This window comes from Zerene cesonia, chromosome 1 (genome assembly GCF_012273895.1).
Source record: "Zerene cesonia ecotype Mississippi chromosome 1, Zerene_cesonia_1.1, whole genome shotgun sequence".
NCBI classification, from domain to species: domain Eukaryota; kingdom Metazoa; phylum Arthropoda; class Insecta; order Lepidoptera; family Pieridae; genus Zerene; species Zerene cesonia.
In genome coordinates, this window is record NC_052102.1 from 6,248,390 (window position 1) to 6,275,784 (window position 27,395).

A 27,395-nucleotide genomic window follows, 5' to 3' on the forward strand; every position below is an offset into this window, starting at 1 on the left:
AAAAAAAAAATGTCTCGGTCTGGCAGGACAAAGAAGGTTGATCACCTACTTGTCCGTAAAGAAAATCGGTCAGTGAAACAGATGTACATCATCTGCCCCATACCCCACTAGGGGACACGGGACTTCACTTTTACACAATGGCATTATTATTTGTTCTTTATCCCTCTTAGTTGAAGCATTAATATTTTATTCTTATAGAAATATAAGAAGGCTGGTAAGCTAAAGCTCTGCAATACTTACAACGTATCTATACACAACTTAGATTCTGCCAGATGTCCTTTTAAAGTGCTAAAATATCATAGAACAAGATTGATTAAAATTTTTCGCTTATCGCGTGCCACTTACTGAAATATGCTATAATAAAAAATTTCGCACAGTTGTATTTTCTTTTTGCACTTATTAGTTGAAAAAGCTACTAATTATCTACTTATTAATTTTACTGTTTCCCTCAAATAAATTTGTTAAAGTGCATGACACATCCATTTAATCGACTTAAGATGTTATACTATACTACTGTGATACCACATATAATATTATACTGATGATGCCAAGACTTGTGTAAAGAAACGATGATGATGATGATGATTCCTCCTGAACAATTTTCAATCTGGTCTATCCCGCAATTTTTTAAGAGACCCGGAATTCGAATATCTCATCTTCTACAGAAGACTTGGCACCAGAAAAAAACTTGTTGAAACCGATAGAAAAAGGCAGCCATTGAATAAATTAAAGGTCTATTAGATACATATAAACGTATACAAGAGCTTTGTAGTTTTTTTCCTGATTTTGTAAAGCTTTTTTGTGTAACATTTAACAACAAAAGTATTCGAAAAAATATAGTTTAGGCAATATTTAAATAAAAAATAAGATAAGGGTTTTCAGGGGTTATGAGATTTGGTTAAAAAAAAGGTGCCAACCTAAGTTTTTATGATAAATTTTCTTGATAGACAAATATGAACACTCGGTTTTACTTGGTATTCTACGTGGCTCCACCATGAACTCAGAGCTGAAGATAAGACTATGCTTTTGAGTCCTCAAAATTGCATCACTGGTATACATAATAATTTACAGAATTCGGTGACTTATTACATTATTTCGTTACTTAACATGCACTATGGTGCATTTAAAAGTTCAAGTTTTACATTACATAATATTTTACATTAGTTATAAAACTTTATAATCGAAAAAAACTTTTAATATTTAGACTAAACTTCCACTATATTTCCTCGAGGAAGTAAAGTGATGATCATGTAATGATTAAGGTATCAAATGAATAACACTTGATGCATTTTGCTTGAACTAATAAACATTAACAATAACTGCAGTGAATGTGCCTGGTGCCACCGTGTGGCGGGAATAAATATGAGTCTGAAGAAAGTAACAGTTCGTTCGGCTAAAGCAGCCTCTTAGTTGACCAGATAGAATGCTCTGTATAAAAGCCTCTCTCTTCATATAAAGTAGATAGTTTCAACTGTGCCTCGGTCGTCCGCTCACTTGCAGCACAATGGAAACACCGGTTAGTACTTTTTGTTTTGTTTTATTGCTTGTCTATCTTAAATGAGTACATTTTTTATCGGATGGTATTTGATATATTATATAACAGATTACATAAATATCGATTCTTTTTAATGTTAAGTAACCATGAAAAAATAAAAGCTACATTATATAAACAGCTATTACCTACTCGACGGAAAAACAAAACTGAAGCAATTATATAACTGCGGGACCGATTTCGAATCCCAACTGCAAATCTTTTAAAATTGTATGCAGTTAGTTAACGTTGCGAATTAATCTATACATTTTAATTCATTTTTTTTTCCTGTTTCAGATATTAACAATATTACTGATCTGCATCGGTACGTCATTCGCATCCCACAGCTCATACACAATACCAGTTGAAGGGTATGAAACAGAATTACACAATCTTGGTGAACACGTGGAAATACCCGAAACACCAGTCAAAGTGATTAAAATAACAAAAACCGTCGCAGTTAAAGTGCCAGTACCATATCCAGTAAAAGTTGTGCAAAAAGTTCCATATCCAGTCCATATAAATAGGCCATATCCCGTTCCAGTACCTCAAATTATAAAGGTACCTCATGCTGCAGCGCCGAAGTTCAACAACGAGCAACATGCGCTCGATGTGGAACATAGAGACGGCTCCTTCCAAAATCCACACAGTTCTTACCAAGTACAAGAAAATCATCCACAAGATGACGCCCCTAATCCATATGAACAAGATAGTCACGCGTATAATGGGCCTTCGCACCATAGTTATAATCCATCTCTTGCAGAGGAATATAATGGAGAAGGCCCTGGGGACAATTACAACAACTTACCAAATAACTACTATGAATCTTCCGATGATCAAGACGGACACAATACATTAGAATCAAAAAATTACGACTTAGCTATCCAAAATTATTTAAACAACTTGAATTCAAATAATAACAATGGGGTACATGCATATCATCATTAACTAATATCATAACTTTATATCTGTATTCTTGTACCTGATATGACCTCTAAATTTATTTAAAACAATTATAATGAATCATGCCATTTATTAATTTTAAAATTTTGGTTATTGGTATTGGTATATTGAGGGTGGGCCGCAATAATAATTTGTTTCACGAATCATAAGGGATAAAATATCAAGAACATAATGTCTCACTTATCAGCTTAAACACCGATGGATAGCTTTTTCCGTTGAAAAAGTATGTTGGAAGAATTAATTGTATATTATTGTGTATGTATGTATATTTTAGCAATGTAAGAAGTCTGTTGATTAGCTCTTAAGAACTTTGTTGCTACATGTGTAATAAGGAATGTTGTCATTTTCTGGAATAAATTATTACTGTTATATAAATAAAACATAACATCACAACATTGAAATGAATTTTAATTATACAAAACTCGTACATTTACTAGGCACAGACATAAACATATTAAACTAAAAAATTTACTAAGATTTATTAAACTATAAATACGATCTGATACAACGAATCTAAGCTAGATCTTAAAACCGAAAACCATACAAAACACCATTCTTAAACTATCTTTAACCTAAGTATTATTAACTTTGTGTATTACGTCATGTTTCAAGTAAAGATGCATTATATTTCAGAAAGGTGGAGAGAAATGCACGCGCGGACGCTTCCCGGCGCTATTATTGTCTAGATCGCTAGAATTTTGATCGTCATTAAAATGTTTATCTGCTGCTGGTCGATGTATCACCTCCGGCTTCTCGTCCTCGTCCGACACGTACATTCTTGTGAGATCCGAAGCGACCGATGCAGTCTCGCAAGAACTAGGAAAACGGATAGAGTTAATAACTTTGCAAAGAATGTAGGTTCGCACTGTCTGTGGCAGAGCCGCATTTAATGAACAGCCAGAGTGGCTGCAAATTATTTTCGAAATGAAATGAACAATTTTATTCGGTCAAATTTTCTTTTATTTGTTAGAAAATCTCTATTGTAGAGGCCCCGGTTGCCTTAACCCGTATATATAAATGTGGGGTCAAATGAAACTTTTTTTTGTACAAAGATGTTAGTTAGGGGGTTGTTAAAAAATATTTTACTGGAAATACCTGTTATTACAATATTCCGATTCAGCGTGACCGATATTGAAGTTGGAGGGCTCTCCTTTAACGCCATTGTCGATCGGGATCAAAAGAGGAGACTCTGCTGCCACATCACACTCCTCTTTATTTATTTCTAGTATTCTCAACGTATTCGCTGTGGGTTCCTTCCCGACAAGCTTACTCATGTCCTGTATTTCACTTTGAATAATTGTCCTATGGGAAACATTAACATTACAAATAAATAAGTCATTAAGGGACGTGTTTTTGATACAGACAAAAAACAAATTTTTACTTGACGCTGACGATATAAATATATCGACGTCAATTGATGGGCCAAAAAACCAATGACCAAAATGTTGTTAAGAAGATTAGACTAATCGAAACTTCAGTTGCACTGATTCGTTTAATAAATATATTTTAAAAACAGTTGTACTTTATTTTACCTCTCCAACTCCAGAGTCAGTTTAAATTCTTGAGATTTTTGTACAACGTCCAACCAACTGGGCACGGACCGTTCATCACATGCTATGTTAAATGATGAACCAGGCCTAGAACATAAAAAAGAATAGTATTGATATTAAAGATTATTATAATTTTGACTATGTAATTTACACAAAAGAAATACCTACATGGGTGTAAAATTAACGATGGACGCGATGTGTTTTTGTTTATGAATTTGAAAGAAATTCTCCGGAATAGCCGTCAATGGAATGTCTTTTGGATGATCCGGAATGGCAATTCTTGTGTTCAACGATGAGTTCAACACGCTACTCTCCGATATATCGCTCAAGGAGAACTTAAGTTTTGCTAAAAGAGAGTTACAGTATATTATGCATAAATTATCTTAAATTGAACATACCATAATATGATATATTGTTTACGATATTAATTTTGTGGTAAACGTAAAAAGATATTCAGTAATAATAACATTAACTCACATGAGTCAATAGATGAAATCTTGCTTGCAACTTCATAGAGTACGTCGGGTGTCCAAAAATAAGGTATTCTGATAAATACTTTACCAGTGTCCACAGGCATATAAAAACCTAATTTATGTAAAAGCTGTAGGAACTTCAGATCCTTACATATAGCAGCTTGTTCACAATTCCATGGTACAAGTGGTACAGACTGATTGAACACTGAAATTTAAAAATTACTTGAATTGATAGAAACTTGAAGATTTAAAGCAATATTGATAAAGATATTTTTAAGTCACTCACAAAGGGAATGATACGAAACGGGTGACATGACAGGCAATTCTTTAGCTTTTTTGGGCAATGAGTGATACATTTTCTTAGTATCTTTAACGATAGTTTCACTCTCAGCTTTTTTGGCTATTTTCATTTTTTCTAAATATATTTTTGTAAAACACGTCTCGAGCAAGACACTTTGAACCCAATTCAAAAACTTCGACTTTCCATCCTTTGTCATGTATTCACATAGTTTCGCAATATCGTCATCTTTCACTTCCTTGGTTTCTGAACTCTTTGAACTTTTCCCGGATTCTTCCTTAATAAGCTTATCAAATTCATTTTTGTCAATAATTGATTGTTTATGGAGCTGCCTTATGACTGCATCGCGAGTTTTGATTATTCCATCTTCCTTAAACAGTCGAACAATTTCACCAACTGTATCTGTAGATGTACTGCTTTGCATGTAAATCCAATTAAATGCCGATAGTTCGTCGTCTGTCCATCTAAAAAAAAATTTGCATTGCTTAAAACATAAATTATAAATAACTTAATCCACCACTTTATCAATCAACAATCTTATTTTATTGCAAATAATAAAAAGATTTTTCTAAGAAGAAAACGAAACTCAATTTTATCGCATAATCTGCAATATAAACATACATGTATAAGTCAAATTAATTATCATACGGTCATACCTGTCCTTTACGCTAGCATCATAGTTAACAATGGCTCTGCTAGACGACACATCTTCATTTGGTTTCTCCTCATTCTCAATAAGTTCTTTAAGAATTTTGTCGTCATCGAAACTTTCTGTATCCAATCGGAAGCTTGCCGTACGTTGCAAAGTGTGTGGTTTCTTTACAAATGTATTTATAACATATTCTATTAGATCCGACCAATCCTAGAATCAAATATTCGATTTATTTATGCAGCTTTCAAACTTAATTTAAATTTGTACTTAATAGATAAACATGTTACACGAATACTAGTTTATCTCGAGTTTTAATTAGTTCGAGTTAGAATTGTTCCACTGAAAGATTAACATAGACTCACATCGCAAATTTCAAACTCGGATTTCCATATCGATGTAAAAGTTTTCAGTATTTTTGGTTGGAAAAGGGAAATTAAACAGCCCATGTCACCGCCGACATGGTGCATCAACGTGAAAACGCAATCATTCACGAACTCTCCGTTCCCTTCGTAATCTTCTAATAGGAGACCATATTGGTACATAATCTCTGGAGTGGCGAACCTATAATAATATACACGCTGTAAAACCTGCATATTAAATATATAACGAATGTATTTGATTTTGCAACGTGATTAATTAATATCTTTTCTATTTACCCTTTGGCACCAGCCAATCACGACTTCACGTGTCAACAAAAATACGTGGTTTTATAGTTACTTAAAATAAATTTATAAAACTTAAAAATATCATTAAAAAATTAAGGAAACTTACTGCTTTATATGGTCAACTAATTTTCCAGATCCCTTGTAATCCGGTAATTTCATAACACTGTCCAAAAACATTAGTAAAATGTGATTCGTAACCACAAGGTCCTAAAACAATTAAAACATTAATCATACAATATGATACAAAAACAAATTTTATCGGTGATAAAATGTGGATTCTACAAGAACATACCTGTAAATATTGCTTGGAATGATACTTCGGATTATAATGACGCAATAGAAGTACTAGTAATGAGCGCAACTCTTCCGTTTCACACATTTTCATTTGCAAGTCGAGTAATATGTCCTTATCATGTTGGCAAATGTGTACTGATTTTTTATAAACTTCGATTGCTTGGACAAACTCTCGTATAGCTGTCACCACCTTTAGAATAGGCATAGCATTTTAGTGATATATTTTACTGACAAATGTAGAAAAGAATCGAAGTATTAAATTATTGTGTCAGACCGCGAACCGTCAGAAACAGTAAACAGTGACTATTACACTAATATAAGTAAAAATTACATGAAATAAATTTAATGTTTGTTGTATTACATAAATTGAATTACCAAATGCAGCCTGCGAATACTAGGCTTCAAATCGTTACCATCTAGTTTAATGGCTAATTCAAATTGTTCGCATAAATTAACTCCTTCCGCTGTTAGGTATAAAACAATATCGAATGATAAAACAGACGAAACATGCTCCAAGTCCAACTCTATCTGAGTTGCAAATTTTAGGAAATAGGTGACGAGCCAGAAGAAATGTGAGGTGTCTATTTCCAATTGCAGATTTGTAAGGATTTGTGTGTGTAGCGTGCGAACCAATGAATTGTATCCCTTCAAAAGGAAATCTACTGTGAACTCTTTCAACACGTTAGATATATCGTCATCCGTTGGCGTATTGTGCGTCAGTCCTTGTACGTTTATTCTGCAAATAAAAACATTTAATTATTACTATTTTTTTTTGCTAAACATTTATAATACGATTGAAGATTTACGAACATATTAGCTTTTCCTCTTTTGACAATTTTCTTCCTTTTCCTCTCTTGCAAAGTAACACTCGAACGTACTTTGTTATTCGGTCTCTGTTTTGGGTTGTGAGGTTTCTGATGTACCGGTTTTTTTGTTGGTAATTCATCTTCATTGCTTGATGTCGATATAACTTCTTGATTTTCAATTTGTGTTCCATAACCGCAGTCCGACGTTTCCGAATTCATTTTTTTATTCATCCCTTCTTCGTGCTTTTTGTTTTCTAGTTGGCCATTTGACATTTGATTATCGGTGATCATCCTTTCCTGTGAACAATGTTTTTTTTTCAAGAATTTCATTACAATGTAACCTTACATACATTATACATGGTTTGATCGAGATAACCTTTGGGTCAACCGATCACTGCAGCGATCAGAATAATAGGCCGAAAGATTGTATTTCACTTAAAAACTTACATCAGTCTTTTTCATTTCGTCGTATGAATTTTCTTGACCAGAATCCAGCATGTGGTTCGACGTTTTCTCCTCCATTCTATCTGATGGGAAATTTTGTTCACTTATATTCCTCGATGTGTCCCAACCGTTGTTAGGAGAGTTGGATTCGTCATTCATTTTACCACTTCCACCCGTATCGGAGGAATCAGAAGTCGGGTCTGATGTCAACATTGGAGACGAGTCATCACTTCCTATAAAACAGAAGTGTATCAAAATTTATTTTTAATATCTCCTATTGTTTTTTATTTAATACTAGCTGTTCGCCCCGGCTTCGCCCGTGGTTACATTACCGGGGTAAAAAGTATCGTATAGCACTCGGGAAAAATGTAAATTTCTTTTGGTGAAAAAAAATTCATATTCGTACCAGATGTTTCGGAGCCTTAAGGCTACGAACAAACAAAAAAAACTTTTGGTCTTTATATTATATTAGTATAGATAATAATATACCACGTACAGGAATTGTACGTTTTACTTGTAAGTACCTCTATTTGGTGGCGATGTATTACTCTCATTATCTTCGGAACTCTCCGATAGCGATGTTTCAAGCCACATGTTGAGAAGTTTATGTAATGTAGTAACATGCTGATCTTTATAAAGTAAAGCTATCAACTGAACCATCGTCACACCCCAATTTATCTAGGAATAAAACAAAATACAAACACGAATCTCGAATCTTGAAATTTTGATTTTTAATAATACTTTATCAGTAGGTATATTGCAATCGTAACGTAACTAAATGTTTTATTGGTCAATGTATTATCTCTTTTGTTACAATAGGAAATTAAGCATGCATTGGATTTTTGAGTAGAAGTATCAATTTTAAATTACGAACAGATTGATTATTATCGTTGGACGTTTTTATGTCATTTTCCCGTAAAATATAAAAAGCATGAATAGAAAAAAAATACAAAAAAATAAAGATAATTTAAATTAGTAATGTAGATCAGAAAATGAATGCCTTTCCTAAATGACTTTGCTCCACCTGAATAAAACAATAAATTTTAATTTGAAATCAATACACCAAGATTTAATATTAATAATCCATCCATAAATCCATAAGTAGTCATTTTTCGAATGACATGATTTAACTCATTTGTCATTAAACATATAAATAAACATTTAAATAAATTCTATCATATTTGGTTCATTTAATGGTTGACTTACCGAATCTGGGATCGTCATTAATTTTATAAGAATTTTGTCAATGCTTTGACTAAAAATATTCCATAATATTTGGTTTTGAATGGTATGTGGAGGACTATTATAATTTGACGAAATATTGTTCACGTCTTCTGGGATATGAAGAATATTCCGCAAAAACAGTAGAGTGTTACTTATGTTTGTACACTGCTCTGAAGATAATTTCGACTTCTGTTCAACATCCGAGTTCTTTTTAAGAAACTCTATGATTACTTTCGTCGCCCGGTGGTCAATAAATGCAGATTTGGTAGAAGCGAGGAGGCTGTTGATTTCAAATATAGTATGCCTTCCTATATCTGTGTTTGATATCGTTTCCACGGAAAGTAAACATTCAACTGGTATAGTCAAATTCACTAAGATCTTTATGAGTAACTCAATAGTTTTCTCATCTTTTACATTTATCAAAAGTGGTATTATATCCTTCTTGATGTTTTGGCCAAAACTTATACTTCTTCGATAAGTTCGTAAATTTTTATCTTCTGTTAGAATATTATGAAGAATAGACTCCAAAGCAGCTGCAAGTTTTCATAACATTATTATTAAATTAGGTACAATTAAGTTACAAACACACATATATTAGCACAAATACAAGACAATGAATACCATATTATACGTTGTTGTTATTATATCATGTGTCTAAAAGAAAATTAATAAGTTACCTATCTTGAACGTTTAGGCAATGTATTTTATTTTATAATCTGGTCAAGGAAATATTATAATACCTACAGAAATTCACCTACAGAAATTCCGAGTGTTAATTTAAGACCATGGTAGTACTATTAAGATAGTTAAATACGTTAATATTTCAATTATAAGATATTAACGTAATAGCCTTTCGTAGCAGTAGCAATTACTTGATTAATATTTGTTATTATAGATGACATGCACACATCACCGGCACACAATTATTTAGATAGTTTTGCATGTTATATGTGCATACGTAGGTAACCAGTAAATGACATAATGAACGATCACAGCTGGACATTTTATAAATTAATTTTTCCAAAGAAGCTTTTAATTATAAGGATAATTAAGATATTACCATTGCAATTTTCGTTTATGTGATATCCTTCTGGATGTGCAAATCCAAGATTACTGAATGTACTATGAATCTGCGGTCCCCTAAGAACCCACTCCATCTTGACTCTGCAAATAATAAAAAAAATTATGGTCATTTTCTAAATTATTAACGTAGAGGCTAGATAAAAATAAGACAATCTCTTAAAAACTTACTAAGAACATATTTAATAAGTTTATAAATGCGAAAGAGTGTTCATTCGTCTTTCTTTTACGTTCCAACGGTGAAACATCTAATTCCTATAGGAATTTCCTTTTGCCAAGCGGAGGAAGCCCCAGTTGACAAGCTAGTATTTAAATAAATAACAGTGATTCCCAAAATACGTATCGCAAATCTAGAAATCGAGGTGGACCGTCAGTTACTTATTGTTATCATAACTTTGCACACACGAAGATAGAGGAAAGATGTAATATGAAGCAATTCAAAAACAACACATCTCCAAAACACACAACTAGTTGTTAGTTGTTTTTGATTATTTATATTTACTTGCTTTCGACCACGGCTTCACTCGCGTTAAGAAGTAATATTATCAATAGCTATTCCCCAAGCATGTGGTGGTGATATTTATCAAAAATTCTATTTATGCCTATTAATAAAAAGGCACCCGCCGTCATTATAGTATGTCCAATCTTTCATTTTAATTCCATCAGTTGAAAATTTACGAACCATCATACAATCTTTGATCCAAAGTTCAACCCAATCGGTTCAGTAGTTTGGGCTATGCGTTGATAGATCAGTCAGGCAGTCGGTGAACTTGATGTTTTATATTATATTAAAGATGTTCATTTTTCATTCGTTAGTAATAACAGATTTAAGTAGTTTATAAAAAGAAAAGAAAAATGTATCAAAGGCGGTTACGCGCGTAACACATAAAACTCTCTAACGGCTGTGACGCAAAGCGTAAGGTGCTTACGTTGGGAGAGCCCAGGCGGGAATGACTCGATATTATAAGGTAACAGTTCAATTTGCTTGTAATTTAAGAAATTAAGCTATTGTTTTTATCTATACAATTTTATTTTTGTCTGTTTGCCATATTGCAATAACCGTTCTCTTCTACATGTATATAAACGGTAGATTCACCGAAATATTTTTTTTTTACAAATTTTGTCTGTCTGTCTGTCTATCTGTCTGTTTGTTCTTCAAGGCTATATCACTGCTCCGATTGATGAATGAATGAAGATGAATTTGGTACAAGGGAGATGGAACAGTCCAACGGGATAAATGAGGGCTTATTATTCTGTGGTAAAACCCCAGAACCCCCGTTTACGTCAAATATAAGTGTTTATATAAAACAAAGATATCATCTCAAGATTAATAAAGATTAAAAATTTAGAAGATTACATTAATCGCGAAATAACTATCACTTATCAGAAGGATATTACCGATACTTTACAATAGTTAACGATGTAAACCTGATGAGTTTGTTGGTATGTATTTTTGTTTGAACGCGCTTTTATCAAGGACAACTGGATCGATTTCAAAAATTTTGAAATCGATCTGTTCACTGTTGGATATGTACGCTACAAAAATCATTTTATGATGAAAGTATGTCATAATATAAATATATATATACATATATATATATTATGATTACATAGAATTTGCCGGTATTTTATCCATACCTACAGACTATTGCCGTAATATTATGGACGGTTAATGGTGAAATTTTACAGTGTATTTAATTTCTAAATGCCCCGATACATTTCTAATCTGCTCACTCATAAGTTTTAGTAATAGGTATTTTTATAAGCCATTTTAATCGGAATTCAATCGTTACCGGCCGACTTTTCTTTATGAAAATGACGAATACAGATTTTCATGCAATTGTGGTGTAACGCCCACGGTACACGTTTTCAAAGCGTTAATACGTATAAGTATTATATATATAATATTATTCATAATCAACAATCCACCAGATTCCTAGAGCACGTTTACGTACCATGCGGCTGTAAGCAGTTACTTATACGACCGATTTACAATACTGTTGTCTGTTACATAGTATAACCGCGATCCTGGCCAAGTGTGAGTTATGTGGTCACATGTCGTCGAAATTTCTATTGTTGTACATTGCCGGATTCTTAAGGATCCTTAACCGTTTTAAGCAGTGGTAATTTGGATAACGGGCAGATAAATTTAAAAATAAACTTATTTCCTGCAGACTCGCCTGGTGGTTAAATCGAAAAGCCGGGTGTCTAAGGTCCCACTAAGACAACACTGATAATTTTCCTACATAGCTCAAATCCAAACACATTGAACCAATGACGTTCACGTGTTCCATGGTATCGATTTATACGTTAGAGTGACTTAGTTACTCGCCAGTATATTCTGAGAATGATAAGGAATACTAAGCAATTTATCAGAAGTTAACCAATTTTAATATTGAAACTTGCTAGTTAGTAACTAGCAAGTTCTAATCTATAGTGTACCTACCTACAAATCAAAGCAGTAACTATATGATAACAATTTATATAATTCTTTCACTAGCAGCAAGAAAAGCACATTATTCTGTGTGACAAAGACTGAGGGACTCAGGTTAAGGATCTTTATTATTTTTGGTTTATCTCAGGTCAATCTAGTCAGAGTCGGGACGAGCAGAAATTGGGAATGATAAATTACCTATATCATACGATTTGTTATATGATGTAAGTACATCTGTGCTCATTGGTGATTACTAATTAGCCATTACTAAATACCTACAGGAGAAATATTATTAAATAAAGGTAATAAGGTCCCAATAATGGTATTTTTATATGGGAATTACTTAATGGTAAAATGATAATATTCAAGAAATACAAACAAGTCCGCTATTAATGCATTAAAGTAATATAATATGTAATAACAGAATAATATTTACTTAAAAAATATTTTTAAATTACAATTAAACGAAAATTTTTCGTTAATACTTGATAAAATGTATTGTGTTTGCCTATGCGAACGCGATACGCCTACGAGCTCGCAGTAGGTACAAGGTAGCTACTAGGTCACGCGAGTCGCGTGTCCGACGCACGTGCCCGCCCCGACCATTACGTATATAGCAGCTTTACACGTTTATTAGAGGGAGATAGATTGAAACCCACGTCGCACATCTGTATACTCTAAATAATACGTAACATTTATTATGGGTATAAAACATATAATTTTTAAAAGCAAAATCTAAATTTGTTATTTATTCACAACAAATTAATGTGACTGCACCACAATCCTAAATTGTACAATTATAAAGATCAACACAAACACCAAAATTTATGATACAATATTCAGAATTTTTACAAGATCAATACTTTTTTCAGATCAGAATAATGTTATTTATTTTTTTTTTTTGTGAAAGTGAAAATATACAAGTGTTTTCTTTTGTTTTCAATTTAGCCTATCTAAAATCTAAGAACATTACTTAGATTCAACAATGTCAAAACAGTATCTGTAAATTTAAGAAATTGTTTAATAATAAAATAATAAAATCAATTTAACATTAATCAAATGTCTGTATTTAGATTCCTTTATAACCCTTACTAATAATATATATGCATCAGTAACTCTGTCTCTTCTTTATTAAAAAAATCTGTATATCTGTAATGTAAGGATACATCACACACACACACATACACACACACATTTCATTTCATTCAGATATATTTTCTATATGTTTATTCATCTTATTCTGCCACCTTTTTTCTAAGTTAGTAGCTTCTGATAATTAAAATAATTGTCACAATAATTATAACTCTACAATAAATGAAATTGTATAGTAACATAAGAATAAAAATTCATAAACCTATGTAATTTTTCTACAATGAATGGCCCCATTAAAAAGGCACCTTCATCCAAATTAGATATTAATTTAAAATACAATTTTATTCATCATGCTTCCTTTGTTGAAATCCTATTAGCTCATTTGATCATTTCATTTGATCTGGGTTAATAATTAACAAAACTAACAATGAATGGAGTGAGACTGCTTCTACTTACCTCAAGAATTATTATATTTATAAACTACAGCATTTCATATATTCTTTGATGTATAGTGTATACATCAAACTAAATATAGGGAACAAAAAGTTATAACTACAAATGAAGCATAAATTATATATTTGTAAAATAAAATATATAGATAAATAAAAAATTATTCTCAAAACTTTTCTATTGACTTACCAGTTTTATTAAGATCTGTTATAAAAAACGCCAACATTAGCTGCAGGTCACAATTTTACTTAAAAATAAGATTATTTTGTAAAATCCAAGACAGAAAAGTACAATTTTCCAATTGTTCATATACGGCACCAACTTCACTGTTTAATGTGACTTCTGTATCCAAAAAATCACAAAGTTATATTTAATCAAGTAGCAGACTTAAAGAAATTACGTAGAGGATTTTAAGCAATTATTTAAAAAAACGTCGCAGGACGTTGCTATCACTTCACTAGAACGAAGAAAGTAAATATTGTCGTTTGTCACAAACATCAATGTCAATTCCAAAATATATCTGTCAGCATCATAGATAACTATAGCAACACTAAAATATATAGTTATGCATGCAGCTACATGAGAAGTGGCTAGAGTACAAATATGTCATAACATACTTAATATAAATCTATACATATAATAAAACAACAACACTACCGTGCCCCCAGATAAACTTTCATAAAGAAATCCACCAAAAATATTTCTTATTAAATGTTGCCAACACAAGCACATAATGTTTACTCTGAGAAAAAGATCCTGATCTCATGTACAGCCAAGCCTCTAACTTTAAGCCTCTAAATCTACACAGCCTACATAAGTAACAGTGACAGTAGTATTAGAGATATTCAAATTAAACTTTGTATATGCATTAAACTTAACTTAAAACGGTAAAGGAAAACATCTTGAGGAAACCGGCATGTCCAAGAATCAAAAGTTCGACGACATGCGACATGTGCCAACCCGCACTTGGCCAGCGTGGTGGATTATGGCCTGAACCCTCATAGGAGGCCTGTGTCCCAGCAGTGGGAACATGTATGGGATGATGATGATGATGATGATATGTAATAAGTCTATTATTCTCTATTTGTCTGATGACTATTATAATGATTGATAGATGAGGTTTTTATATTGTTGTAGTAACTAGTTCTTAATCTGTGATATTTCTTCATGCTTGTCTGGCTATACTGCATAGCTGCATAACTGCATTCTGATATCTGCTTATTTTGCTTTTTGTTTTATTTTTATATACTTAATATTATTATCTTGGTTTACTAATAATAATTAATAATAAATCAAAATTTTAATTCATGTTAAAATCAGTTCTTACGATCCTTGACTACCCAATAGGCTAATACTAAAAAATGAAAAACTTCGATGGTGGATCTCCGAAATACTGGATGTAAGCTCACAATTTGTGCATCAAGATAAGTAAATTTTCTTAAAGCTCTTACAGAAAACGTGTTTTCTAAAGTGAAGTGTGTCATATTTTTACAAACTTTCTAGGAGATAAGTTTTTCACAGAGCTCAAAGTGGATTTCAAATCATTCTGTAGTGGCTTCGTCATAATAAACTCACATTGAACCTCAATAAAACAAAATATGCAAATTTTAGTTAAAAAAAATTATATTTTACCGATCGATCTTTTAATTAAGGCACCCACGTGTAATTCCAATTTATAACACCCTAAGCTTCTTCTTGGACTTTTAAAAACCTTCGACAAGTAGCTGAATTGACATACTTAGAACTGTTTATTCACAGAGGTGTGCCTCTGTGAATAAAATGCCCACTTTTAAGGGGAAATGTATAAGATGATTGATGACTGGAAAGAAGGAATGGATTGCGAAGGGACAAGAATAGTAAAGGGCCTCCGGCTCCCCCACTCACCGTACGAAACACAGTAACATGCTAATATTTCAAGCCAGTTTTCTAAAAATTATTGCAAATAGGGAAACATCGAATTTGTATTTGTACAAACTCAATGTTTTGTCATCAAAATAAGTTGTACAAGATGACTAAATTAGTTCTTAATTTCGCCACGCGCCAAAAGAACCTTAATTATTAATTTTATAAAAAAAATAATTTGGGGTCAGGGAACTTAGGGTCAAGAATTACAGATTTTGCAAACCGAGACGTAAACTTCCTTCTCTCTCAGAATTCCTTTTCCAATGTATATATATAAACTAAAATGAAATAAAACATATAAAGTGAATATTATAATATAATATCTTTATTTATAATAATCCAGAGAAAAAATCAGAAGCATTTTTAACAGAGCTTGATGGTAAATTGTTACTCATATCTTTTCTTTTATTTTGTTTTTCGTTAACATTTATAAGGCTATCTATAGATTCAAAATATGATATATTCCAAAATTTAACGTCATTATTATGAGAACTTGAGGCAATATAGTGGCCATCGTGACTTATATCCAATCTTTCTACAGGTAAGGTATGCTGACCAACAATTCCGAGTTGGCGTTGAGGAAACATATGGGCGGCTCGTATTATACCATCTTCTCCAGAAGACACCACAATATTCTGAGTTATGGGAATCATACACTGTATACTATGTTTCTGTCCAATATATTCATCACTATGAAAACCAAATTCTTTCCAATTAAATAAATAAAATTTTCCTGTAGATGACCCCACCAACAATTTAGTTTCTGACCTGAACAGTCCAAGACACGTAAGTTCTGCTTCGTATTGTTCTGATGATGTATAGATTTTACTAAAAATGTATTAAAAAAGTAAACATGTGTAAAAAGATTCAACTAGATTAATAATATATATATATATTTATTTATATATTGTTAGATTATCTTACCTTGCTTTCAGATCAATAGATGTAAGCATCCCATCTCCACCAGCACAAACTAAATATTTTTGTGCTTCATTTGAAATCATATCTGATATGTAATCCTCTCCAATTTTTAAAGTAAATACAGGATCAGCTTTTCTCATGTCCCATAGTTTAACTGTTCCACAATCATCACCTAAATAATAAGAATTAAAACAGATATAAATTATATTAGTAATTCTATAACATTAGTATTAGGGATTGCAATTCCACAAAAGACCTGCGGGATCCCGATGCTTTTATTAATCTGCACAATCCCGCACCATCAACTTGCAAATGCACGAATCATGCAGATAAAACACTTGGCACTAAGCATAATATATCCTAACGTTTTAGCATTAGTAGATATATTCGCAACTCAGAAACAGGCTTAGATAGGCCATTTGCTTCTTTAGAGCTTATTTTCAAAAGTTATCAGCATAAGTAGTAAGTTGTGATTTGCTTATAATATATCTATACTAATATTATAAAGCTGAAGAGTTTTTTTAGTTATTTGTTTGATTGAACGCGCTAATCTCAGGAATTACTTTTTTTGTGGCGATTCTCGATGCCAGCCTGAAGGGCTACTACATCTTAGCACGGACGCGTGGGTGAACTGAGGGTTCACTCTGGTAGCGACACACTCAAGGGCATCCCCCCTTGTCGGGTCCCGCGAACCTCGACTTGAGCTGTCGCATAAATAGAGGGGGCCGGAGGGGCTGTACTCGGTCGGGCGCTCACCCCGGTGGGACTACGGGATGGCTTGTGTCATCAAAGGATTGGGATAGGATTTGGCCTTGTCGAAGTAACGTTTGGACGCTGACTTCATTCATTGGGTCTGGGTGGGAAAAAGGCCAGGGTGGGGAGAGGAACTACTAGTCCGATTTGAAAAACTCTTTCATTTATAGATAGCCCATTTATTTGAGGAAGCATTAGGCTATATAACATCGGGTACTACGTGGCAAAATGCGGGGTACAGCTAGTTTCATTATAAAATAATAATAAAAAAATTAAACGAAAGTACTGTTAAAAGTAAAATTAAAGAAGAGTATGCCAAATATCAAAAGGTGAAAATAAAATTTATATAAGAAAATGGATTACTTATGCTTAATTAATAGAATAAAAATTGTTTAATGTATAAAATTAATAAAAGATTACTAAAATAAAGTCAAAATTACACCAGGCCATACAACTTTTAACTTCTTGCTCTTTCATACCTACTTATTTTATTTTATTAAGTTAGATACCTTTTTGCCACGGTTGCCTGGAAGAGATCACTATTTAGTGATAAGGCCGCCTATTAAACTATACTGCATTTTTTTGCACACATTAGTAATAAGATTTATATATAATAAGATGTATAGTTACATTAAAGAGTTATAATTAAAAAAAAAAACTTTGTTGCCAATCCCTGGGTAATATACTTAATGTATTACCTGTTACTATTTTATTGTTGTCCAAGCTTAATAATTTGTATACAGGTTCATCGTGAGCATTTTCAAAACATTGTTTTAGCTTTCCAGTTGCAACATCAGTGGCAATGATCACTTTATCCTAAATAAAAAAATTAAAAATTAGAGATAAAAGGCAAAATATAGAAGAATAAAGTTAATCTTATATATATGATTCCCGTGTTACAATATTAGTTATCGAACTCGTCAGAAACGGCTGGACCGATTCTTATGAGATCGGCCAACATCTATTTTTCATACACCTATATAATATATAGATTAAGGCAAAACAGCGTTTGCCCGGTGAGCTAGTAGGTTTATAAATTTAGAGGCCATGGTGCTAATTCACTGGCTCGAGTTTAGGTAAATTGCTATATTTGTGTGCGACGTGTATAGAGTTGCGAATGCGCATATGGGTGAAGAACAGATAAGTGACCGCTTTAACAATTATTATCCTTTATTATAAATAACATCATTATATAATCAGTAAGCTTTATAAGTAAAAATCTGGAACGTGTGTATTACATCATATACGTATATTAAAACAAACTGTGAACGCGATGTTTCTAAAATTACAGGAAAAAACAGCATATATTTTATTAATGACACTATTAAAACTTGGAAAGTATAAGTGAAACCTTGAGAAATTAATAAAAAATGGGCCACAATGCACAGATCAATTTCCATTCGTTAGTAATAACGAATCTAAGTATCTTAATAAATGGTGACTAAGTTGGTGCTAGAAAAACGCATTATATATAAAAATATAAATCAAAAGTGTTACGTGCTTATAATTCGCTATTCGATCCCGAGAATTCACTATTCGATCTCGCGATATAAGACAATAGTTAAATTTTCCAAGAATTGCGTTTTTCAGTTTTTTTTTTCTACTACATAAATTTAAGTCAAAAATATTTTCAACAGGTATATACCTAACATAATCATCGTACAGTTATGTTAGGTACTCCTTTATTTTTATGTTATAAATCTTTTCCACTTTTGAATACAACGTAGCCAAACATGATTTGGTGGTTACTTTTGGCATAATATGCTATCAATATGGTTATTGCCTATGAAATCTTATATCTTTAAACGAGCAATTCTTGTATATATATATATATATAATTGGAATCTCGGAATCGGCTCCAACGATTTTCATGAAATTTAGTGTATAGGGGGTTTCGGGGGCGATAAATCGATCTAGCTAGGAATTTTTTTTAGAAAATGTCATATTCGTGTTTTATCGACTTAAACTTACTTTTTAACAAATAGGAGGCGTTTGAGTAGTCCCAATTTATTATGAGTCTTCCTGACATCTATTGGCGAATAATAATACTATAAATGCGAAAGTTTGTGATGATGGATGCATATGTATGTGTAGTCTGTTACTCTTTCACGCAAAAACTACTGAACCGATTGCAATGAAATTTGCTTCGTAGATAGCTGGACAACTAAAATAACACATAGGCACTTTTTATACCGATATTCCTACGGGATACGGACTTACGCGGTTTCAACCGCGGGTCACAGCTAGTATATACATAATATGACATTATTTTGATAAAATATACTCAATTCATTTGAAAGAATAAAAACGAAACTTTTACATCTTTAAAAAAGAAAGTTCTAATTCTTCTTGCCTTCCTCACAAACGATAATAAAAAATGATTAAAATGAGTAATTTACGGCACGGCCTCTTAATATATAAAACACAAATAGGCCCGATTGATCTATTAATACACACCCCAAACTACTAGGCAATTAACTAACATAGGACTTTGATAATTAATAATACCCCAGATGGAAAAGGAAGGGGACGCAAGTACACACATATACATATATACAAATATGCATACATACAACAATACATAAATACACCTAAATTTAAAAAGTCGAACAGATACCATAGCTAACTAGAGAAATGGTTAAATATTTGTTCTTTAAATATCATGCTCAGTGATTTGACGCGACTAATATTTATTGGAAGAGCATTCCACAAGAGTATGGCTTGCACAAGAAACGAATTTTGATAGAAATTGGTCTTATGAGGCGGAATTTTCAAATCTAAATTTTCAGCGCAACGTAGATTTCAATCTGTACTCTGACGAAATTTGAAGATTTCTTTTAGATAGATGGGAGTTTCCAGATAGAACAGTATGCGGTATAGGAGTTGGAGAATGTGAGCATTCCGACGTTGACGTATTGGTAACCTTGACGTAGAGGTTAACTTGAGTTTTGTCCTGAATTGGGTTACATGGTCATACTTGTGCAAGCCAAATATGAATCGTATGCAAACATTTTGGAGTCGCTCAAGTTTGTTCAACTGAATTTCAGTCAGGTCAGGATAGCAGACATCGGCATAATCGAGAATAGGAAGATGGGAGGGATTGAGCAAGAGAAGTTCTGTTGTTATAGTCCAGAAGTTGCGAATTCTCATGAGAGGCAAAGATTTTCTTATTAAGCTCATTTATTTGTGGTTGCCAGGATATCGTTCGATCTATGGTGACACCTAAACTTTTGATGTGATCACTAAAAGGTATTATTGTACCGTCAATAGTAATTGAAGGCAAATTACCAGCCTACCCTTGATATAAATGAAGAGCTGCCGATGAGAATAGATTTAGTTTTAGAAGGATTAACTACTAAGCCATGTGATCTACTCCAATTCATGATCAAGGAAAGATCGCTTATACTTAATATATAGCTTGACTACTTCACTAAACTACAAACTACCTGACAATGTCTGTTTTTAAACAGCTGACGTATCAACATACTCACGTAACTAACGGGTTACGTAATATCCTGGGTATGTTCCCTTACGAACATAACTTACAATTTTCAAAAGTTTAGGTGTAATAATATCACTATCATAATCCAAAAAGCGAGTGTTCTACATACTTGAGAAATTAGGATAGCAGATATCTTTCATAATTACACCTCACTTAATAAAAAGTCCTATCGCAAATAAAAGAAAATCAAGGCATAATTGACACAAATGCAGGTTGAGTTCTCATAGAACAAAATTCAACAGAAAAGCGAGAAAAATGAAAGATATGCTTCAAAATAGGACAAATGAAACTCTTTCAAACACAATTAACTGCACTGCAACTTGCTCTGGAAGTTAAGAAAAAATTATGACACCGCAAATGTCTCTCACCCAAGTGAGATCATACGTCTCATCTGTCTGTATAACAAATTTCATAAAAATCCGTTCAGTAGTTACAGTCTGATTGACACAAAAAACATGTAAACACACTTTCACATTTACATTAGTGTGAAATGTGATAGTGTGATATAAAAGACAAAATAAATACACATATAAAATCATATTAGACCAGACTGAAGAAACACCTGTATAAACTTGCTAGCCAAAAAACAAAACATGAAGTTTTTTTATCTTATAACATATTTAATGTCTTTTAAGACTATACTTATAGAATGTCTTAAAAGAAAAGATATAATTTAAATGTGTTACTTGAAGAAGAGATGTCCTTCTTTGAGGTCTCACTCTACATGTCATACTTTGTCACACAACACATCCACTTATAGGGATAATAATGCTGATAACAGATAATACGAAATCACAGGCATAATGATTATGACAGTATTGAAGAGAATTACTTACTTTTGCTGTAGAATACATAGTATCACCTTCAGAATCAAATTCCACATCTCTACATGCTTTTAAATGTAGCTCTAAAGTATTGACAAGTTTTGTTTCTTCATTATTATATTCGAAAAGTAAGATATCGCCAACAATATTAGCTAAAGCAATGATATTTTTAGAAGGGTGGAAACAAATGTCAACTATGAAGTCTTCAGTGTTAATGGTAGGGGGATGATCTCTTGGTTTATTTTTTTCAGCTTTAATAGCTTTTACAACTTCATCCTCGTCTTCAGAATTTTCTTCCTGGTTATCCTCAGTGTTACTTGCATTTTCACCACTATCTGTAAATAAGATCAACCAACTCATTTTAATATTCATTACGCTATTTACTGTTAAATATAACAAATCTGTTCAATATGTACATTGTATAAATTAAATTAGATATATTATAATAACAAGTATTAGTCGATCAGCCACACCAGTATTTCGCTTTCTTGTGAAGAGAGACTGGTACTTATAAAGATATAGTTTCTACTTAAGAGGCTTAAAAGAGGTATTGAATAAAACGAAAATGAAAATTTCAAGTACATAATCATGTTACAAACTAAACTAAAGAAATACAAGTAAATTTTTATATTGTAAGAACCATTTTCTGATTGCTCGTCAATTTGTTCATCCTCTATTTCCTCACTCATATCACTGATACTACTGTCGGATTCATCCGAAGAATCTTTATCAAATTCGCGAAAATCGATCGTCATTTTAGTAATTCTTTATAATTTCAAACTTTTATATATAACCTCAATTCAAGATTTCAAGGGACATAAACATAAACTCGTGTGAGAAATCGTTCTTGACGAGGTGTTTGCATGAAACACATATTTACATTTTACATGGGAAAAGCTGTCAATACCCAATTGTCAAGTACCAACCACAGAGTAAAGAAAGCACTACCAAAATATAGTGATTAATATACTACAACGGTGTCAAACACCTACTTTAAAATAAATTCTACCTACCACTACCTCTGAATAGTAAAATATCATAGTACAAGTTCCTATTAAATTTTTCTTTCGCACTGTTTATGTCTATAAAATAATACTTTGTAAACTAAGCAAAGTAGCCGACACATGAATAACTGGGTCGTCTGTTTTCACTTTCAGTCACCGTCGTCGTTCAAATAACAGATATAATTATAATGTTATCTAATATATAGTTATCTGTGGACTGTGAATGTCATAGACGTATTCTAATTTCTATTCGTTTCTGTCACGTTTGTTTATTTTCATTTACGTGACACTATTATATTTTATTACTATTTTTAAATTAAACTTCTATTGTTCAGTATTTTTACAAACAAGATTATATTTATATCTCTTAAGATTTAATAGATGCTTTCTCATCTTGACTAAGACTTAAAAAAAGCACTGTAATTACCACACCGGTTTCCCAGTTATTTAATTGAAAATTCAGGGCATACCTATGTAAAATTACAGTTATAGATACAGAGATAGTTTAGATAATTTTATCTGTAGTTTTTAATTAAGTTGTTTAATAATTAACTTCTGCTTAAGGCTAAAAGGCCTTTAAATAGCCTTAAATGAGCCTAGCAATTACATAGTTGAAAGATAATAACAGGGTATTATGAGTTATAAGAAATTAATCTACAATTTAATTATAACTACTCAGTTAATTATTACAAGTTTTTGCTATGATAAATATGGATATATTGCTTATTGTCCATGCATGGGTAAGTTGAAAACAACATAATTATAATTATCCTACTAATATTATAAATGCAAAAGTTTGTAAGGATGTGTGTGTGTTTATTGCTCTTTCACAACTGTCACAAAAACTACTGAACCAATTGCAATGAAATTTTGTACGTAGATAGCTGGACAACTTTTTTTTTATTCATGATAGGGAAGCGCTTGACCACAAACTCACCTGATGGTTAAGTAAGATGTGGTCTAAGATGGAGAGCACTTCCCTAGAGGTTCACTCTTATCTTAGAACTCTGTAATAAAATTTTTACATTTACATTTATTATAAGTTTTCATAATTGTTTGTCACTTATATTTAACTAGCAATTGGTGTACCTTGTCATTGGCGTATTTATTGTGATAATTAATCAGATTCTGTAAAATTAGCTGTAAGGCCTTTTATAAATAAAATAAAAAAATAAAATAATCTTGAAGACCAGATTGTACTCGTCAGGGTACACAGACTCAGGAAGCATGTTCCAATCCCTTGGAGTTTGAATGAAGAATGTGAAATCGAACCGCTTCGTCTGGGTACTTGCAACTAGAAAAATATAAAGGTTACTTTGTATCCCGATATTCTTACGGGATATGGACTTATGCGGGTGTAACCACGGGGCACAGCTAGTTTAACAATAAGATAAATAATAATAATAATCAATGTGTATAGTAAATATTAAAAATAAAGATTAAAAAATTCTTCAAATATCTCTAAATGTTTTAAATATATATTTTTTTGTTTTAGGTCGTTTTGGAAATCAAGCAGATCACTTTTTGGGTGCATTACAATTTAGTAAAGGTTTAAATAGAACTTTAATTTTGCCTCCATGGGTTGAATATAGATATGGTGAAATAAAATCTTTACAAATTCCTTTTGATACATATTTTGATATTGTATCACTGCAATCTTATCACAAAGTAATTAGTATGGAAAATTTTATGCATGATTATGCTCCTGAGATTTGGCCACCAAATAAAAGAATTGCATTTTGTTATACTCAAAGAATTGGTGACTTAGAAAATAGTTGCAATGCAAAATCTGGAAATCCGTTTGGGCCTTTTTGGGATACCTTCAATATAGATTTTGTTGGGTCTGAATTTTATGGACCCTTGAATTATGATGGCCATAATAAGAATATGATTGAGAAATGGACAAATAAATATAATCCCCAAAATTGGCCCGTGCTTGCCTTCACAGGTATTTATTAGATTAAGTAATAATTTTCAAAATGATATATTCAATTTGATATAGTATTAAAAAACAAAAACATTGAATAAAAATTAAGATCAAAAGCTATAGATATCTATACTGTTTACATTTCAGGAGCCCCTGCTAGTTTTCCTGTACAAGCAGAGAATGTACATTTACAAATGTATCTTAAATGGAATAGTAATATGCTTCGTAAAGCAAAAGAATTTATAAAGAAAAATATGGGTGGTGGTGGTTTCTTAGGTATTCATTTAAGAAATGGTCAAGATTGGGTGAAGGCTTGTGAGCATGTAAAGAATAGCCCAAAATTATTCTCTGCTCCTCAATGCATTGGTTATAACAATGAAAGAGGAATGCTCACAGCATCAATGTGCCTTCCAAAAAAAAAAGAAATTATTAAGTAAGTATCCACACTATCGTGTAATTGTAATGTTAAAAAAATAATAAATTTATATTTTTTTACAGGCAAGTGAAACGTGTGCTGAAAAAGTTTAATGATATTAAGTATATTTTTGTTGCATCTGATTCAAATCACATGATAGAAGATTTCAACGATGCACTAGAAGATTTTCATGTTACCACCTTGAGATTAACACCAAGTGATCCACATGTAGATTTGTGTATCCTAGGACAAGCAAATTATTTTATAGGAAACTGTGTTTCTTCCTTTACAGCATTTGTAAAGAGAGAAAGGGATTCTAAAGGATTGCCATCAGAATTTTGGTCTTTTCCAAGTCGTAAGAAAAACAAACATGACGAACTCTGATTCTTTCAAAATTATGAAGACACCAGTGTATCACGAACTTAAGAAATAATAATGATACATGTGTGTGTGGTATGTGTGTAATGTGGTACAGAGTTATTCCGATGTCTCATGTCGATCAATTGTCGCCGCCGCTATGCGCAACTCGCAAATGTGCAGGACTGTCAAAATCAGAAAATTTAAAAGGAATTAAGTAACCGTTTATTTATGAATTAACATACGAAAGCATACGAAAATAATTATATTTAGATGTGTTGAATTCCTACAATACAAATTTACCTGCTCCAGTTTAGGCAAATTGATTTGTTTTTCTGGCACAAAATGCACGGCGCAGTTTTCATTAGTTAGTAATAACAGATCCAAGTAATTTAATAAATTGTTGCTCAAAAGTGCTAATAAAATTGCATAATTTATAAAAATAAAAGAAAAAGTATCAATATGTGTTTCGCGCGTATAATCATGGTATGTGCATAATGTATATTACATAGGAGTTTTTGAAATATTTGTTTTTGTTCAAAAATAGAATAAAATTTGCATTCTATAAATAGATAATGTGGTATGTAAAGTATATATAATATGTAAATTGTATTTTTGGAGTATTTTACATTTGTTTCCCCATTCTTGTGTATTATCGTTAAGACTATCACAATTTTAAATAAAACTTGTAAGTAATAGTACTAGTAAATAAAACTATTATTTTTCTCTTAAGAGCGCCTACTTAGTGAATTTAAATATAGCATATTTTATCCATGGCTAGTTTTTTAGTAGGTAGGTATAATTTGCTTATTCGATTAATAAAATAAATTGGTTTTAAGTTTATTTAATCGATTAATTAGTTGTCACTGATTTTATTATGGTTATCGCATTCAGTGAGTTCGCATCCTAATTCCTACATTTAGGAAGTCATTCAAGGATGATTTTGACTTACTTACTGAATCATTTAGAATCCCAATCCAGGAGGGTGTCATTGTATATAGTTACTTGAAACTTAACTTAGGTATTTATCTATTTATACGTGACTTGTATAAGTAGCCCAATAGTTTTTCAAGGATAATTTTTGGTTTAGGGTAATTTAAAATTGAAGTTCAAATCTTAATACGACTTTTTTGTTATCACAGGTTACAACAAATCTTTCTATGGTACATACACTTTCTCGAATGGTAGCATTTTGAATAAACGGAGCCCCAAGATTTACAAAACGATCTTGAATCCATTCGTAGATAATTTCTATGAATCCGTTGGTCCTAAACCACTCTTAGTATCCATTATCTGATCCAATAACTAAAATTTAGAACAGGGCAATCGAAGCCTCTAATTTCTAATTTTCTTCTAAATTTAGAAATGAAATTTAGCGTAATGTAACGTAACGTAGTGTTTAGAAAATTAAGGAAATATTTATATACCACAAAAAATAGAGTAGTAATTATTGTAAAGAATTCATTTTAATAATCCCCTAGGTACATAGTTTTTCAAAAAAACAACTGCTTAGCGATTGTATACTTATTATATAAAATACATACTTTTTACTTGTCCTAAATCAAACTATATAGGTATAGTTTGATTTTAATCATTAACAGACCCCATTTTTCAATGTGCCGCGACATCGCCAGAAATAATGTTATTATTCTTAGAGAGATTTAATTCAATTTTTCAAATTTTATAAGCTGATTACTGTTAAGAATAAGAAAATGGGTACGTACAATGGAATATAAACCTTAAGAGTATATCGATGTATCGAGTAATTTTGGGTTAAAATTGCCGATTTACTTACTCCATTACATTTTACGTAGTAAATAGTTCTTAATAATAA

The 27,395-nt window shown here is 31.8% G+C and overlaps 4 protein-coding genes across 4 annotated transcripts; 2 read left to right on the forward strand and 2 right to left on the reverse strand.

Annotated features, from left to right (window-relative positions):
* Positions 1-1,423: 1,423 nt before the first annotated feature.
* On the forward strand, positions 1,424-2,888 carry LOC119831827 (putative uncharacterized protein DDB_G0282499). Its single transcript, XM_038355372.1, has 2 exons — positions 1,424-1,516; positions 1,829-2,888. Exons 1-2 carry the CDS (start codon positions 1,505-1,507, stop codon positions 2,477-2,479), a joined length of 663 nt encoding a protein of 220 aa, XP_038211300.1. The 5' UTR covers positions 1,424-1,504; the 3' UTR covers positions 2,480-2,888.
* On the reverse strand, positions 2,885-14,430 carry LOC119831819 (protein timeless). Its single transcript, XM_038355360.1, has 17 exons — positions 14,146-14,430; positions 9,961-10,064; positions 8,883-9,433; positions 8,201-8,354; positions 7,680-7,909; positions 7,237-7,529; positions 6,802-7,162; positions 6,425-6,616; positions 6,239-6,339; positions 5,830-6,028; positions 5,472-5,677; positions 4,804-5,279; positions 4,522-4,722; positions 4,213-4,390; positions 4,027-4,131; positions 3,590-3,796; positions 2,885-3,310 (listed from the first exon to the last, which is right to left on the reverse strand). Exons 2-17 carry the CDS (start codon positions 10,055-10,057, stop codon positions 3,124-3,126), a joined length of 3,738 nt encoding a protein of 1,245 aa, XP_038211288.1. The 5' UTR covers positions 10,058-10,064; positions 14,146-14,430; the 3' UTR covers positions 2,885-3,123.
* A 1,727-nt stretch (positions 14,431-16,157) lies between these two features.
* Positions 16,158-22,759, reverse strand: LOC119828915 (WD repeat-containing protein 55 homolog). The gene is made up of 5 exons (XM_038351233.1): positions 22,499-22,759; positions 21,871-22,193; positions 18,231-18,348; positions 16,783-16,951; positions 16,158-16,686 (listed from the first exon to the last, which is right to left on the reverse strand). Exons 1-5 carry the CDS (start codon positions 22,611-22,613, stop codon positions 16,188-16,190), a joined length of 1,224 nt encoding a protein of 407 aa, XP_038207161.1. The 5' UTR covers positions 22,614-22,759; the 3' UTR covers positions 16,158-16,187.
* A 314-nt stretch (positions 22,760-23,073) lies between these two features.
* LOC119828313 (GDP-fucose protein O-fucosyltransferase 1) lies at positions 23,074-26,275 on the forward strand. Its single transcript, XM_038350473.1, has 4 exons — positions 23,074-23,602; positions 24,358-24,810; positions 24,937-25,222; positions 25,288-26,275. Exons 1-4 carry the CDS (start codon positions 23,497-23,499, stop codon positions 25,586-25,588), a joined length of 1,146 nt encoding a protein of 381 aa, XP_038206401.1. The 5' UTR covers positions 23,074-23,496; the 3' UTR covers positions 25,589-26,275.
* The last annotated feature ends 1,120 nt before the right edge of the window (positions 26,276-27,395 follow it).